Genomic DNA, 13342 nt, shown 5'->3' with positions numbered 1-13342 from the left:
GGAGAAAGACTGCTGATTGAGAGGCAATTAAAATCCACGCAGGAGCCTATCACCGAGGACCTCGGGCTGGGGAAAAAAATAAAACGAATGGAAACTTCTTGGGGAGGGGGGCGAGAGAGAGCAACTAGAATCAGCAGGCAGGATTGACGGCTCATGGGGGATGGGATCGGGTCATTCAGCTACCTTGGCCCGCGGAGGCGTGGGAGGGTTTGCTGCTTTCGTGTGACCTGAATCGATGTGTGCGTGGGAGGCGTGCACAGAGTTTCCAGCTAAGCAATCTGAGCTTTCTAAATTCAAGGCGGAAAGAAGGCATCGCCTGCTGGGCCCCTCGAGTCAGTAGGCCTCAAATCAATGGTCTCCCCCCCCCCGACCCTCCCTCCCCCCGAGAATCTTCACGATAGCGGGGGGAGGGTGGTGGGGCCGGCGAGATTCACTATTTCTGAGGCCTGGTGGGAAGGGGTTTCTTCTTTTCTGAGAAAGTCAGCATCTCTACTCTCTTACAATATCCTGTACGTTAAAAGCTGTTAAACAAAGGGAACACGCCCTGAGATTTTCGGGCCCCGTTGAGTTCGCGTTGCTTTCCCTTAGTAGCGGAGATCAGCGTCACGTACACCTTGAGGCTCCTGGGCTCTCAGAGAGAGAGGCTGAGGAAGACCCTGGTGGGGAAAGGCTGCGTCCTGCTTCCGCCGCGTGCATTCCCTTGAGCGAGCGTTTTTCATTTCCACTCTGTTCACAAGCCCTCATTTCTTTGCCCTCCTCAATCAAGTCACCAAAGTTGCTGCCAAAGCAGAGACTCACGGATCTTCAGTCTTGGCCACCGCCCCTGGATCCTCGCTTAGGAAGGGCGTCGTGGGGCCTCGGTGGCCGCATTCAAGCCCAAGTCCTATGTTCCCAAACACGCGGGGGCCTGGTAAAGTCTCTGCACGAAGCTTTGCCTTCTTCCGTGCCCGAGCGGGGAGTCGTGTCGGGGAAGGGCGCTGGCCAAGGTCCTGCCGTAGACTTGGCGCAAAGCCGGCTGCGTCGAGAAGCCTGCATCTGGCTGCGGGCGCTTGGTGGGCATGGACCCAGGCCTCAGTGTAGCCACCTTCTCCGGCGCTCTTGGCTTCAGGTTACAACGCCTGGGTGTGAAGACTTCGTGGTTGGGCCGTCTGCTCGCGGGCAGGGCAGCTCCGCCGCTCTTGCTCCGGCAGTACAGATGCGAGTCAGAGAGATCAGTTCTTTGTTTAAATCCACCTCAAATCCTGCTAAATGTTTTGCTTCGACCCAGCAGGATGGGGTTGCAGAACTTTTCTGCAATGAGTAAGTGGTCGAAGACATAAAGATTCTTTAAAACGAGCGTTTAAAACACACTCACAAATCCCCGAAGGAAGAAACAGATTAAAACACAGGGAAGGTAGAAACCACACACCTGGATTTAACATAATAATTTTTTTTAAACGCGACTTAAAATCCCACTGTTCAAACTCGATTAAATCCCCGCAGCTCTGGAGTACTTTGAATCTAATGGTGGTATTTACATATTTTATTTAACACACCCTACTTCTCAGCACTCAGGGATCTGATTTGTCTTTCCTTAATGTGGTCCCTCCCTAGACGGCAATTTGCTTTATAAAGACTTTGATTTGGAAAAAGAGCCCACTCCCCCCACTCCTGGGCTTGGCGTAGGAGATAACAAAAGAGCTCAGGGCGGTAATAATTACAGTCATTAGTTCACAAAGGAGGCAGCCACCAAATGGGGAGGGGAGGTGGGCCAGCGCTCTGGGGAAAAGCTTTGGATGCCTCTTCCTCAATAGGGGGAGAGAGAGACCCATGCTCCAGCGGCTGCTCTCCTGGGCGGGTTTCCTGGGTTGACCTATTTCTTGTCTGTGGATTATCTGGAGATCGCATTGCAGGTCTCCCAAAAAAAGAATGTCTGCCAAGAGTTTTCCCTTGTGTCTTCCCAGTGTTCAAATGTCGAAGGACAGAAAGAGGGAGATGGAAAGAGAGAAAGAAAAACGAGAGAAAACAAAGAAATACAAAAGAAAAAAGGGAAATAAAAACACTGAAACCTTTCACCGAGCGTTTGCGATTTCCTTTTCCAGTCCCACTTAAAAAGGGGGTGGAGAGTTTAGGGAGGGCGCCAGTAACTGCCTCCCAATCCAGCGACGGAAGTCCCGGGGTTGCCAGGAGCCACTTCGGAAGCTTGAAGAAGAGGCCTGGCAGCAATGCGGAGCTCAGCTTTTCCCCCCAGGGGGCCTCCGGGTGGTGGGTGGATGCGTGGGTCGGGGCATGGAGACTCGGGTTCCAGAATCTCTCGCCTCCTTGACAGTGCACCGTGCCCCGCAGCGCTGGTTTCACTGGTGCCTGTGCTAGGCCCAGCCTGCAGCCCGTCACAACCGAGCTGTCGGTCCCCAAGGGGTGACCCCGAGCAGAGGCCGCAACGAGAACCCACGGAAGGAGCAGCGCCTATAGCGCACACTTAAACTCTGAGCTCGGTCCTGCCACAGCGGGAGGTTCCCCTCGAGCGGGTCTCATTTGTAAAATGAAGAGGTTGTACGTACGAGGCATCTCTGGGGGACCTTTCGGCGTCAACATTTTGGGTTGGAGAGCACCTTACATCTGGTGGGCGAGCGACTCAACAAACATTCACCCGCCCTCACTCGATCCTCCAAAATTTCCCCGAAGTCTCCTGGCTCGGGGCCGCAGGTGCAACGTACACCACCAGGAGGGACAAGCCCCATCCCAAAACCCTTCTCCCAATTCTGTTGTCCGTGAAATCACCTCGCCGTCCTTCCTGACGCTCTTCAGACAGCGTAGACACGGACGGCGTCAGTTTCACAGAAGAGCTCAACCCAGGTTTTAAAATAAGATGCAGTCGACTGAGGAAGGCAAACCTCTGCCCACCCATTGCCCTCCCCTCTCTTAAATACGGCAAAATTCGGAGCCCAGGAGATTGCCTCAAATTTGCAGACTAGGAGAACCTAAAAAACCTGACAGTTTGCTCAGTGGCGGGGCTAGAGGTGTGTGTGCGCGCGCGCAGGGTCGGGGGTGGGGGGATTTGGGAATTTGTCCCGAGGCCATGATTGGGTCGCAAGACCTGGGTTTTAACTTAGATGGTATGTTTGGGATGGTTGGAGGCCGGGATTGTTCGCTGGTGGAGACAACAGGCACCGTCGCCCCCCTGCCTGGGCACCTGCACCTGCAGAGCTGGACAGGAGGAGTCCAGCCCTAAAGGGGAATATCGGGGGACCAGCCCCGAAAGCCACGGACTTTCCAAGGCACTTTCTTTATTTAATAAGCTCAATAACCACGGGAAGGGAAAGCGCGAGTGTGAGATGAAGTTCATCTTCAAAGCTTCCCACGCCCTCTCCTCTCCTCCCACCCGAGCTTTGTTTTGCTCGGTCCTCGAGTGTTCCGCGGGGCTGGGAGAGCCGTTTCCAAGGAAAAAGAGATCTTTGAAGTCATCCAAAACGAGAGGGGAGGGATCGGCGAGAGCTCAGGCGCAGTCGGGTCCACAGGAGTTGTAAATGAGTGAACAAAGAGATACACAGGGGGCCAGGGATAGGGATGCCCCGACTGGCGGGCTGGTGGGAGTAGAGGGTGTCGGAGCGCGGAGACGCGGCGTCCGAAGAGATCTCACTTCTCCGCCTTCGGAGAGGCTGGCCCAGGCACTCGAGGGGCGAGCGCAGCCCCTGCCAAGGTCAGGGCCGCGGCTTCAGCTCCCTGTGGTGCCAGCGTCCGAGGGTCTCCCGCTTGGCCCCTGCAAAGCCCCGCAGTCTCGCGCACATTCCCATGGGATGGCCCCCAGAACAGCCGGGCTACACCTGCTGCACGAGGCGCTGCCGCTGGGAGGTTTTGCGCAGGAGCCTCCTGTAGTCGTAGGGATTGGCTGTGGAGTCGCTTTCCTCCTGCTCCTGGTTCTCCTCCGCCCAGCACCTGCAGCGAGACCCAGGGCCCGAGAGTGAGCGCCGCCCCGCCCACCCAGTTAGGCGGTTCTGCTCCTCCCACCTCCGACCAACTGCAGGCAGTTAAGAGCCACACATTCAAAACATCAGGATAGTGGCCAAACGCAGCTGCATAATTTTCTCAGCAGGTTTTAGCATCTTAATTTTTTTTTTTTTAACACATTTTGGTCAAGCAGGAAAATTCAAAGTGCCTAAATAGACAACCCTCGTTTTGCATTTTAAAACTGCTCAAACGTTTCTCCGAAGCCCTCCTCCCAAATCTCATCAACCACTGTTAGCTCTGGGCCCTTTCAGCTATTTCAAGGAGGCTGTTGGGCCGCCTTTCCTGAACTTACCGCTGGGAAAGTCTACCAACTTTACCTTTAGATTCTGCAACTTGCCTGGGGAAAAAAGATGCTCCCTTATGCAGCTACATAGATGCATTCATTTACTTATGTGGTACCTACTAAGTATTAGCCATCAGTGTAGGCTAAAGGTGAACAAAAGTCCCTACTCTTATGGAGTTTAATCTAGTGTGGGAGAGGACCATTGACAACCTTAATATGCCAGGTGGTGAGAGATGCTATGCAGACAAGTAAGGCGGGCTAATGAGGTAAGACTGATGGGGGTGTGTGTGTGTGTCTTCCTGTACAAGCAATTTCATTGAGGGTGACCAGGAAAGGCCTCTCTGATAAGGTGACATTTGAAAAGATACCTGAAGGGATGAGGAGGGGAGAGCAGGCAGATCTCTTGGGGAAGAGAGGTCAGTCCAGGATGATGGGTCAACCAGCATTAAGGCCCCAAGACTACAGTATGTGTCTTGTGTTCAAGGAACAGCAAGGAGGCCACCGTGCTTGAATGAAGTAAGCAAGTGGTGGGGGGGATAGCAAGGATTGAGAGCAGGAGGAATGAAGGGATAATGTGGCAGAAAATTGAGTGCTTTGGGACCATGGCAAGGATTTGAATTTTACTTAGACCTAGACAGAGAGTGGAGGGATATGAGTGGAGGAATGGTTCATAAAAGGATCTGGCTGCTTAAGTAAGTAAAGTAAGGAGGTCTGTTATGAGATATTGCAATAGTCCCAGCCAGACTGAGAGTGGCTTGGATGAGGTTTGTAGAAGAGGAAAGAACTGATCAGGTTTTGGTCATACTTGAAGGCAGAACTGAAAGAGTTTGCTGATACATTGGGTGTGGGTTGTGAATGAAAGGAATCAAGAATGTCTCCAAGGTTTTTGGCTTAAACAACTGGAAGCGTGAAGTTGCCATTTAACGAGATGGGGAAGGTTATAGGAAGAGTATATTTTTTGGGGCGAGGGGGATAAATATTATGGTTTTGGTTTTGTAAAGTTTGAGATATTTATTAGATAGTCAAGAGGAGATAATGAATAGGCAGTTGGATGTATAAATCCTAATCTAGGCTAGAGATTTCAGTTTTGGAATTTTAAGTAGACAGATGATATTTAAGGTCAAGAGAGTATGTGTTGATAAAGCAAAGGACTGGGACACTCCAATGTTAAGAGGTCCATGAAATGAGGAGGTATCAGCAACGGAGAATGAGAAGGAGCAGCCAGCGAGGTAGGAGGCAAATCAAGGGAAGTACTGTCCTGGAGGCCAATGAAGAAAATGTTAGGACAATGAAGAAAATGATAGGACAAGATAAGGATTGAGAATAGATCATGGGATATGGCAGAACTGAGGTCATTTGTGACCTTGGTAGGGGCAGTTTCTGTGGCGTGTTGGGGAGGGAATCCTAAGTACAGTGGCCCATGAGAGAATGGGAAGCAAGAACATTGAGAAGGAAGGATCGCTCTCGTGTAACTCTCTTGCTATCATGAAGAGCAGGAACATGGGGTTTGGAAGGGGGATTGAGTCAAGGGTGTTTTTTACGATGGGTCCAATTGCATCATGTTCACAGATTGTCAGAAATGATGCAGTAAAGAGGACAAACATTCAAGATGCAGAAAAGGGAGGGGATAACTGCAGGACAATGTTCTTGAGCAGAGGGAAGGACCTGGATTCAGTGCACAACAGGAAGGTCTGGCCTTAGGTAGGACAGACAGTCATCTGTAGTAAACTGAGGGAAGTCTATGGGTAAGTGGTAGATTTGGCAGTGGGAGTATGTGTCTGTTCTCTATATTTTCTCATTAAAACAGGAAAGAAGGTGAAAGCGAGGAGGTTTTGAAGGTTTGAGAGAGAGGAAGGGGTCTTGAAAGAGTGGACTTGGACAGTGGGACAGTGGAATTTTAGGGAAATAAAGTATGACAAAATAACGCCAAGGGCTCAGGTCTGCGCTCATATAGCTTGAGTGAGATTTGGTTGTGTTTTTGTGTGGCCATGTACAGCTGTGTAGGTGCGGGTATGAGGATTGGGCAGAGACTTGGGTTTATGGAATGGATTGGGTAGAAAGTTGGGTTTACCCAGCACTGGGGTTTGCCAATTGATTATAACTGAGGGAGAAAAGGGCAGGGTCATTGAAGGTATACGCAAAGCAGTGAAAATAATAATGAAAGGAGAGGGCTTGACTTTTGCTTGCAGATGAATATGCCCTTATTCTGGTCCATTCTGAATAGGGAATTAAAAAAAAAAAAAAAGACACCATTGGGAAGGTCTTTAGAGCATTTTGAATTCAGTGGATACTTGACAGGGAAGGTCTTTGGGTAGCATCATCATGGGCATCTATGGGGCTGGTGATCATTCTCTTCTGATTAACTGACTTGAATTCTCATTACCTATTCAGCTCATTTCTGTTATTATGAGAATACTGAGTATCAACCCTCTGCCAGTTACACCACACACATTATCTCTAATTCTAAGGACAGCATGGCAAGACCTGAGGTTCTCCTTAGCCTCGATCTGCAGATGAGGAAACGGACTGGTTCTACTTGATAGAGCAAGTGAGGAGTGGAATGAGGATTCAAATCCATGTCCACATCACTCAAATCTCATACTTGCCCCATTGTATCCCTTTGTCTCTTTTCTGCTGATGCTTCCTTCATGATTTTCCTATCCCCTAACCAAGGCACTCTTGTTCCATTTTATTTTTATTCCTTACCATCCTCCCTATATCTCCTTGTCATAATTAAAATCTGGCCATGCCTTAAAAACCCCACCTTTCTCAGTATTGCTCAACAGAGAGCCCACTAAGACTCACCTTAGGAGGAGATGAGGGAGACATCAGTTCTGTTATTTTCTAATGACATTCTCTAATCACTACCTGCTACTACTTTTACTCATTTAAAATCCATGAAACACTCAACTTCATCACTGCTGTGGTCCCTGATTCTCAGACCTACTCACACCTTCCTGGGTGACATTAGTACTGGTGTGTATGTGCTAATTTCTGTGCTAAGTTTTAATTCCTGCACATGATATACACACAGGGGTGTATATATAATATGTAAAATATTATCAGAATAATATGTTTACTTATAAATATATAAAACAGTATACTTATATATAATAAGATATATATTTGTCATGTAATTTAATGTATATAATAATTATATATATATATTCTTTCTGCAATAATATCTTCCAACATACAGTTTGATGCCAAGTTTCTCTAATTGTCCCCAAATGTCTTTTAGAGCTGTTTTTCTGTTTCTTTTGTTTTCTATTTTATTTATTTATTTATTTATTTATTTTGGAGGTAGAATTCAGTGATTCATCAGTTGCACACAACACCCAGTGCTCATTACATCACCTGTTTTCTATTTAAATCCAGGGTCTCATCAAGGTTTACTTAGGGCATTTGTAGTTTTGACTCTTTAGTCTTCCTTAGCTTAGAAAAATCCCCTCTTGGAGTTACCTTGTTTAGCTTTGTTTGATCGTTTACTTTCTCTCTAGAGTCAAGCTCTTTGGCGATAAGGATGACACTGTGTGCACCGTTGTGTCCTCTCCTTCCTCAAGCACCCAGCACAGGTCTTTGCACGGGGAGGCAATAAAGAGTAGTGGTCCACGTCATTGACTCTAAACTCTAAAAGGTCTGTGTTCGAATTCTGGCTCCCTCACTTCTTATCTAGGTGACTTTGCAGTTATTAAACGTTGTTGACTTAGCCTCCTCATCTATAAAATGGGGCAGTAAGAGGAATTGCCTCACAAGGTTGCTATAAGGATTAAATGGGTGAACAGCATAGCGTCCAGCCCAAAGGAAGCACTCAGCCAATGCTAGCTTCTAGCATTCTCATTCTAGTGACTACTAAGTACACGTCCACAGATACCGCTGGAAGCCCAGGCAGTATTTCAGGGATATAATGCTTTTACAGCAGATGTGTGTCTGTGCTTGGGGGAAGGGGAGAAAGAATATACTAGAGAGGATGTAGATTGGGTTGTTAAAATGGGAAACAGGTAAGTCAGTGGAAAGCAATTTGAGCAGGAAGTGAAAAACCTTGCTAACTCAGTGTGTGACTTGGGGCAAGTCACTTAATCTTTCTGGGCACTTGCTATTTTCCTGTGTAGAACCCTGTGACTAGACTAGAACATCTAAGCTCCACCAATATGTTACAGTTCTTGATCTCAAGATGGAAGAAACACATCTTCTTTTGGAGACAAGGGGTGGAAATCAAGTAGATTCTATAAAAGCAAATAAAGATGAAAAGAGCCACCATCTCTGGAACCTCTCCCCTATGCCACATCTGCTGTTAAGTGCTTCACATACACCATTTCACTTAATCTCTTTGACAACGTAGTGAGGTAGTTATTAGTGAAACCTTTCCAGATGTGGAAACAGGCTTAGAGAGGTCTGGTAACATGAGCAAGGTCCCTCAACTACCAAGTGGCAGAATCAGGATCCAAATCTAAGACTGACTGACTCTAAAACCTCTTCTCTTAACTGCCAGGTCATACTGTATAAGAGACAGTGAGGGCTGTGAGTGCCCGAGGCTGACAGATGTTCACTTAGGATTTTGGAAGAACAGCTTTCCGTTGCCTGTCGTTACTCCCATTTCTTGTATATCAGGTTTCCACTTTATTTTGTGCCTTCAATTTCAAATAATTCAAATTCAAAGAATTTGCCCTCAAATTCACAAAGAGTTTTTTTTGGGGAAAAAATTCCCAAAGTAGTAAGTAAGCTACAAATGGTTTAAGATACTTAGTGTCAAACAAAGTTAGTGGAGAACTGAGAAGTCAAATCTAAAACACGTATTTTGGGGTGCCTGGGTGGTTCAGTCAGTTAAGTGTCCGTCTTCAACTCAGGTCATGATCTCTGGGTCCTGAGATGGAGCCCCGCATCAGGCTTCCTGCTCAGCAAGGAGTCTGCTTCGCTCTTTCTCTCTCCCTCTGCCCCTCCCCACCACTCATTCTCTCTCTCAAATAAATAAATAAAATCTTTAAAAAAATCTCCCCCAAGCCCCACATATTTCCATATGAATCTTTCTTCCAGATATTATTTTGGTCTGATGTCATGGATTCTGAGAAATCACACAGCATAACTGAGAAGCCAGTAAGTGTTTAAGATTACATTGGTTAGAACTTAAACACAGATTTTGGATACGGTTTATTGCTTGTAATCAGTATGACCATATAATTTATCATCCAAAGTGAGGTATTTCTTAAATTTAAAAAAAATTTTTTTTGGGGCGCCCGAGTGGCTCAGTCGGTTAAGCGTCTGCCTTCGGCTCAGGTCATGATCCCAGGGTCCTGGGATCGAGTCCCGCATCGGGCTCCCTGCTCTGCAGGAAGCCTGCTTCTCCCTCTCCCACTCCCCCTGCTTGTGTTCCCTCTCTCGCTGTGTCTCTCTCTGTCAAAAAAATAAATAAAATCTTTAAAAAAAAAAAAAAAATTTTTTTTTGAAGATTTATTTATTTGAGAGAGAGCACGCGCGCACATGCCTGCAAGTCAGGGGAGGGGCAGAGGGAGAGAATCTTGAAGCAGATTTCCAGCTGAGCCCCGAGCCTGCCATGGGGGAGGGGGTGGTGGGCGTGGGGGGGGGGCTTGATATCACAACCCATGAGATCATGACCTCAGCCAAAATCAAGAGCCACCCAGGTGCCCCCAAAGTGAGTTACTTTTAAAAGAGGGTACTATTAACAATGACACCAAGAAAACAGGTATGAAACTGGGTTGTCTGAATACCCTACCATAATCCCTGAGTTTACTTGTAAACAACACATCATCTTAAGAGGCAATAGTCGGTGAGAATATTTTGTTATAGTCCAAACACAGTGACAGTGCTTTAGAAATGGAACTGGGAGTAAAATGTGGAAGATGCTGTTGTTTAGGAGGTAGCTTATTACCTTTCATTAGCATTAAAACATTGATGCTGGTGTTCTCCCTGTTGTCTTCCTTCTCTCAAGTTAGAGTTATGTTCCTTTGGTCCAGAAAGACTGGGCAAAAATTCCTTATAATAGAAATCTTCCAGGTCTAATAATTTTCCCCGACTGTAAATAAACACATAAACACATCATAGTTTCAATCTACTTTACTCAAACTTATAGGATACTGGTTTTCTTCCTTTACCTTGTATAATTTAAAAGTAATACCTACATGTCAACAGAAACAAGAGGAGTCTTGGAATGCATAAAACAGTATACACCATAAGTTAAAAAGAAAAACAAAACCCTCATCTCTCACCTTTATGAGAACATTAGCTGCTGGAGCAGTTTTTCCTGACTTCATCTCATACACCGTGGCACAAAACTAGTAGAGCTAGTGATTACAAAGTTTCCGTCTGGCCAGTCTAGGACAGGGTTTACAACTGACCCTTGGGCCATATGAGAAAAACTGACCTTTATGTGCCAACACATAGCATTTTCCGATTTTCTCAGCCATCCGTTAAGTACACTGATGCACACAATGTTTCATGATCTTACCTTACTTCCTTCATAGGTTACTTTCTGTCGTCTCCTTACGGTTGGCCTTTAGTGGGCTAATTTCTGTGCTAAGTTAAAACTTAATTCCTGCACATGATATACACACAGGGGTGTGTCTGTGACCATCTTAATTCTTGGACTTACTCACACTCGTTCTGGTTCCTGCGGTGCTCAGTACCTGTACTGTGACGGGACTTCATATGAGGTAAACAGATAGAGGTCTGGAAGACGACCAAGTGTTACAGTGTTTCTGGGGAAAAGTGCTTTTTGAGTTACAGATACCAATTTACAAATGAACTTTCAGAATGCCACTGATACGTAAGTCAAGAGCTCAGTGAGACTGGTGCTTAACAGAAGAACCCTTGATTGTTATTAGCACTCTCTGGAAGTCAGTTAATTGCAATAGTGGTATAACGTTAAAATAGGAAAGTATTGGTGGGCTGAAATGTTCCAGGAAAAGGGGAATAGTGTGAGCCTAAGTTGCCACACCTACAGGCTACACAAACCTTATTACCTGACAAACCCATAAACATTGTAAGGAGTGAGATTTAGCACGTGTTGAAGAACAAAAAACAAAGGAGTTTGGGGAAAGAAAGTTCATGGACACAAGCGTGTTCAAATTGTCTGATCAAAAGCATATCAATGGACAGAGAAAAGCAAATTCTGTACCGGGACAATACAATTCATTCATAAACTATTTGAGTTCTTAATGTATGCTTCATACTATGCTAGCTCAATATATTTCTAATAGGTAAGATGATCTTCTAAATTACATATAAAGCATATATTTATAACATAAATAAATGTATTGAGAGGATGCTACTTTCCAAATCTATCCACATAAAATAGATGATTTTTTTAAAAAGGTGATTTTCAATCATAATTTGAACATTTGGAATTATATTTATATAATTTATTTATATATATTTACTTATATAAATATATATATTTATATAATTATTATTTATATAATTATATTCAGATGACACTGAAATCTAGAAATAATAATTTACCTATCTTTCCTTGGTCTTCGTTTTTCTTCTTGGATTGACTTCTAAAGGGAACAGAAAAAATTTAAAAATCAATATAATATTATGATTAAAATAATGTAATTGATTAATAGAAAATAATTGATATATTTACTATAATCTTAATATATAAATACATTTGTTCCTATAAAGCTAACTTAGAAATAAGCAAGTGGATAGCATGTTTTAAAAATCTAATGAAATATAATTCACTCAAAATTTGCTAATTATGAATTTGTGATTATTTTTTTACCAGGCCTGGACTATAATTAATCTTTGCATTCCATGCCAAAAAAAAAAAAAAGAGTTAACCACATAGTGAGCAGTATACACAAGATCTACCTACAAATGGGAAAACATGTCAGAATTCCTGGAAAACCTGTCTCTCTATCACACATGCAGCTGTGAGTTAGGCAGGTTGATTAGGCTGCTTTGATGTCTCGCTTATATGTCATCATTGTCTGCTGGCAAAGCAGATGGGTGGACAGCGAAGGCAGGTGCAACAGTCCACAAAGAATAGAAGTGTGACTTCACTAACCTATAGGAGCCCATTTATGGCATAAAAGTAACAGCATAGATGATATATGTGTTCATTTGCAAATTCTTCCTCCAGTTGAGAACTTGATGTATCAAGGCACAAATCAGAATACGTGAGTCTGGATTTAATTAGATACTTTTTAATCAATGCTTCAATCTGAACACTAAGGAAATGGTACTTCATTTTACCTTACATACAAAGCAGTATCACCTTTTGTATTGTAACACTAGTAATGTGTTTCACTATGTGTGCTGGTGCAAGGTATTTGGACTCCCCTATTTATATGCTGCAAGAGCCTGTCTGTCTTTTAGGCTCAGAGAACAAATTGCACACTCACCTTGAACAAGCTAAGGATACTGTAATCATGGGAACTCTAATGCAGATATCAAGCTGCTCCATAAAAATGCAAGACAATAAAAATGGCAACTAACAATGGTTTGTAAATATTGAAGGTTGCCCCCAGTATTTTTAGGCATGCTAAATCATTTTTTCTCATGATTTATCATTTGTAATACACTAAAATGTCAGATGAGTCAAATGGTTCATAGTTTCATCTCTTCTTCTTGGTTGGTATTTTAGTGGGTGGAGGAGGGAGAAGGGAATGTTAAAGGTATCAAGTCTGGGAGTGGATCATTCAAGAAGTAACCAGGTAAGGGGCAGGACACCAAATACATTCCTGTCCTCCTTCCTATTTCCTATTACATTCTTGATCCAATGCCCCGGGCCAGGAGGTGCTCACAAATAATCATGTTGCCACCATAGGTACAATGGCCCCTAACAGCCTAGTGAATGATCCCTGCACCCCAGGTGGTGTTTGTTGTGGTTGTTGTTTTAATATGACAGAGGTCCTGCCTCCTTGATCCATTATCTGAAAAAAATGTCTCTTGTTCTTGGTAATCATTTTCTATAATCCAAAGTTATGTTTAAATGATGGCGTTCTGTTGAGTGACGGAGATCCCCTTTACACCACCACGAATCAAATGACCTTCTGCCCTTAAATTCTGCCACCACGAATCAAATAACCTTCTGCCTTTTCTTTGGGA

The 13342-nt window shown here is 44.7% G+C and overlaps 1 protein-coding gene across 1 annotated transcript in view; it reads right to left on the bottom strand.

The window, feature by feature from the left end:
- Nucleotides 1-3797: 3797 nt before the first annotated feature.
- MYO3A (myosin IIIA) overlaps nucleotides 3798-13342 on the bottom strand; it is a 229963-nt gene continuing 220418 nt past the window's right edge. The window contains exons 31-33 of the mRNA XM_032396700.1: nucleotides 11747-11787; nucleotides 10158-10301; nucleotides 3798-3915 (exon numbers count right to left, since the gene is read on the bottom strand). Of these exons, the coding sequence (XP_032252591.1) occupies nucleotides 3798-3915; nucleotides 10158-10301; nucleotides 11747-11787 (303 nt within the window). The remainder of the gene's footprint in view (nucleotides 3916-10157; nucleotides 10302-11746; nucleotides 11788-13342) is intronic.

Source organism: Phoca vitulina, unplaced genomic scaffold, assembly GCF_004348235.1.
Source record: "Phoca vitulina isolate PV1807 unplaced genomic scaffold, GSC_HSeal_1.0 scaffold93, whole genome shotgun sequence".
NCBI lineage: Eukaryota > Metazoa > Chordata > Mammalia > Carnivora > Phocidae > Phoca > Phoca vitulina.
The sequence above is the reverse complement of the archived record's forward strand: the minus strand, read 5'-3'. Positions and strand labels throughout refer to the sequence as shown.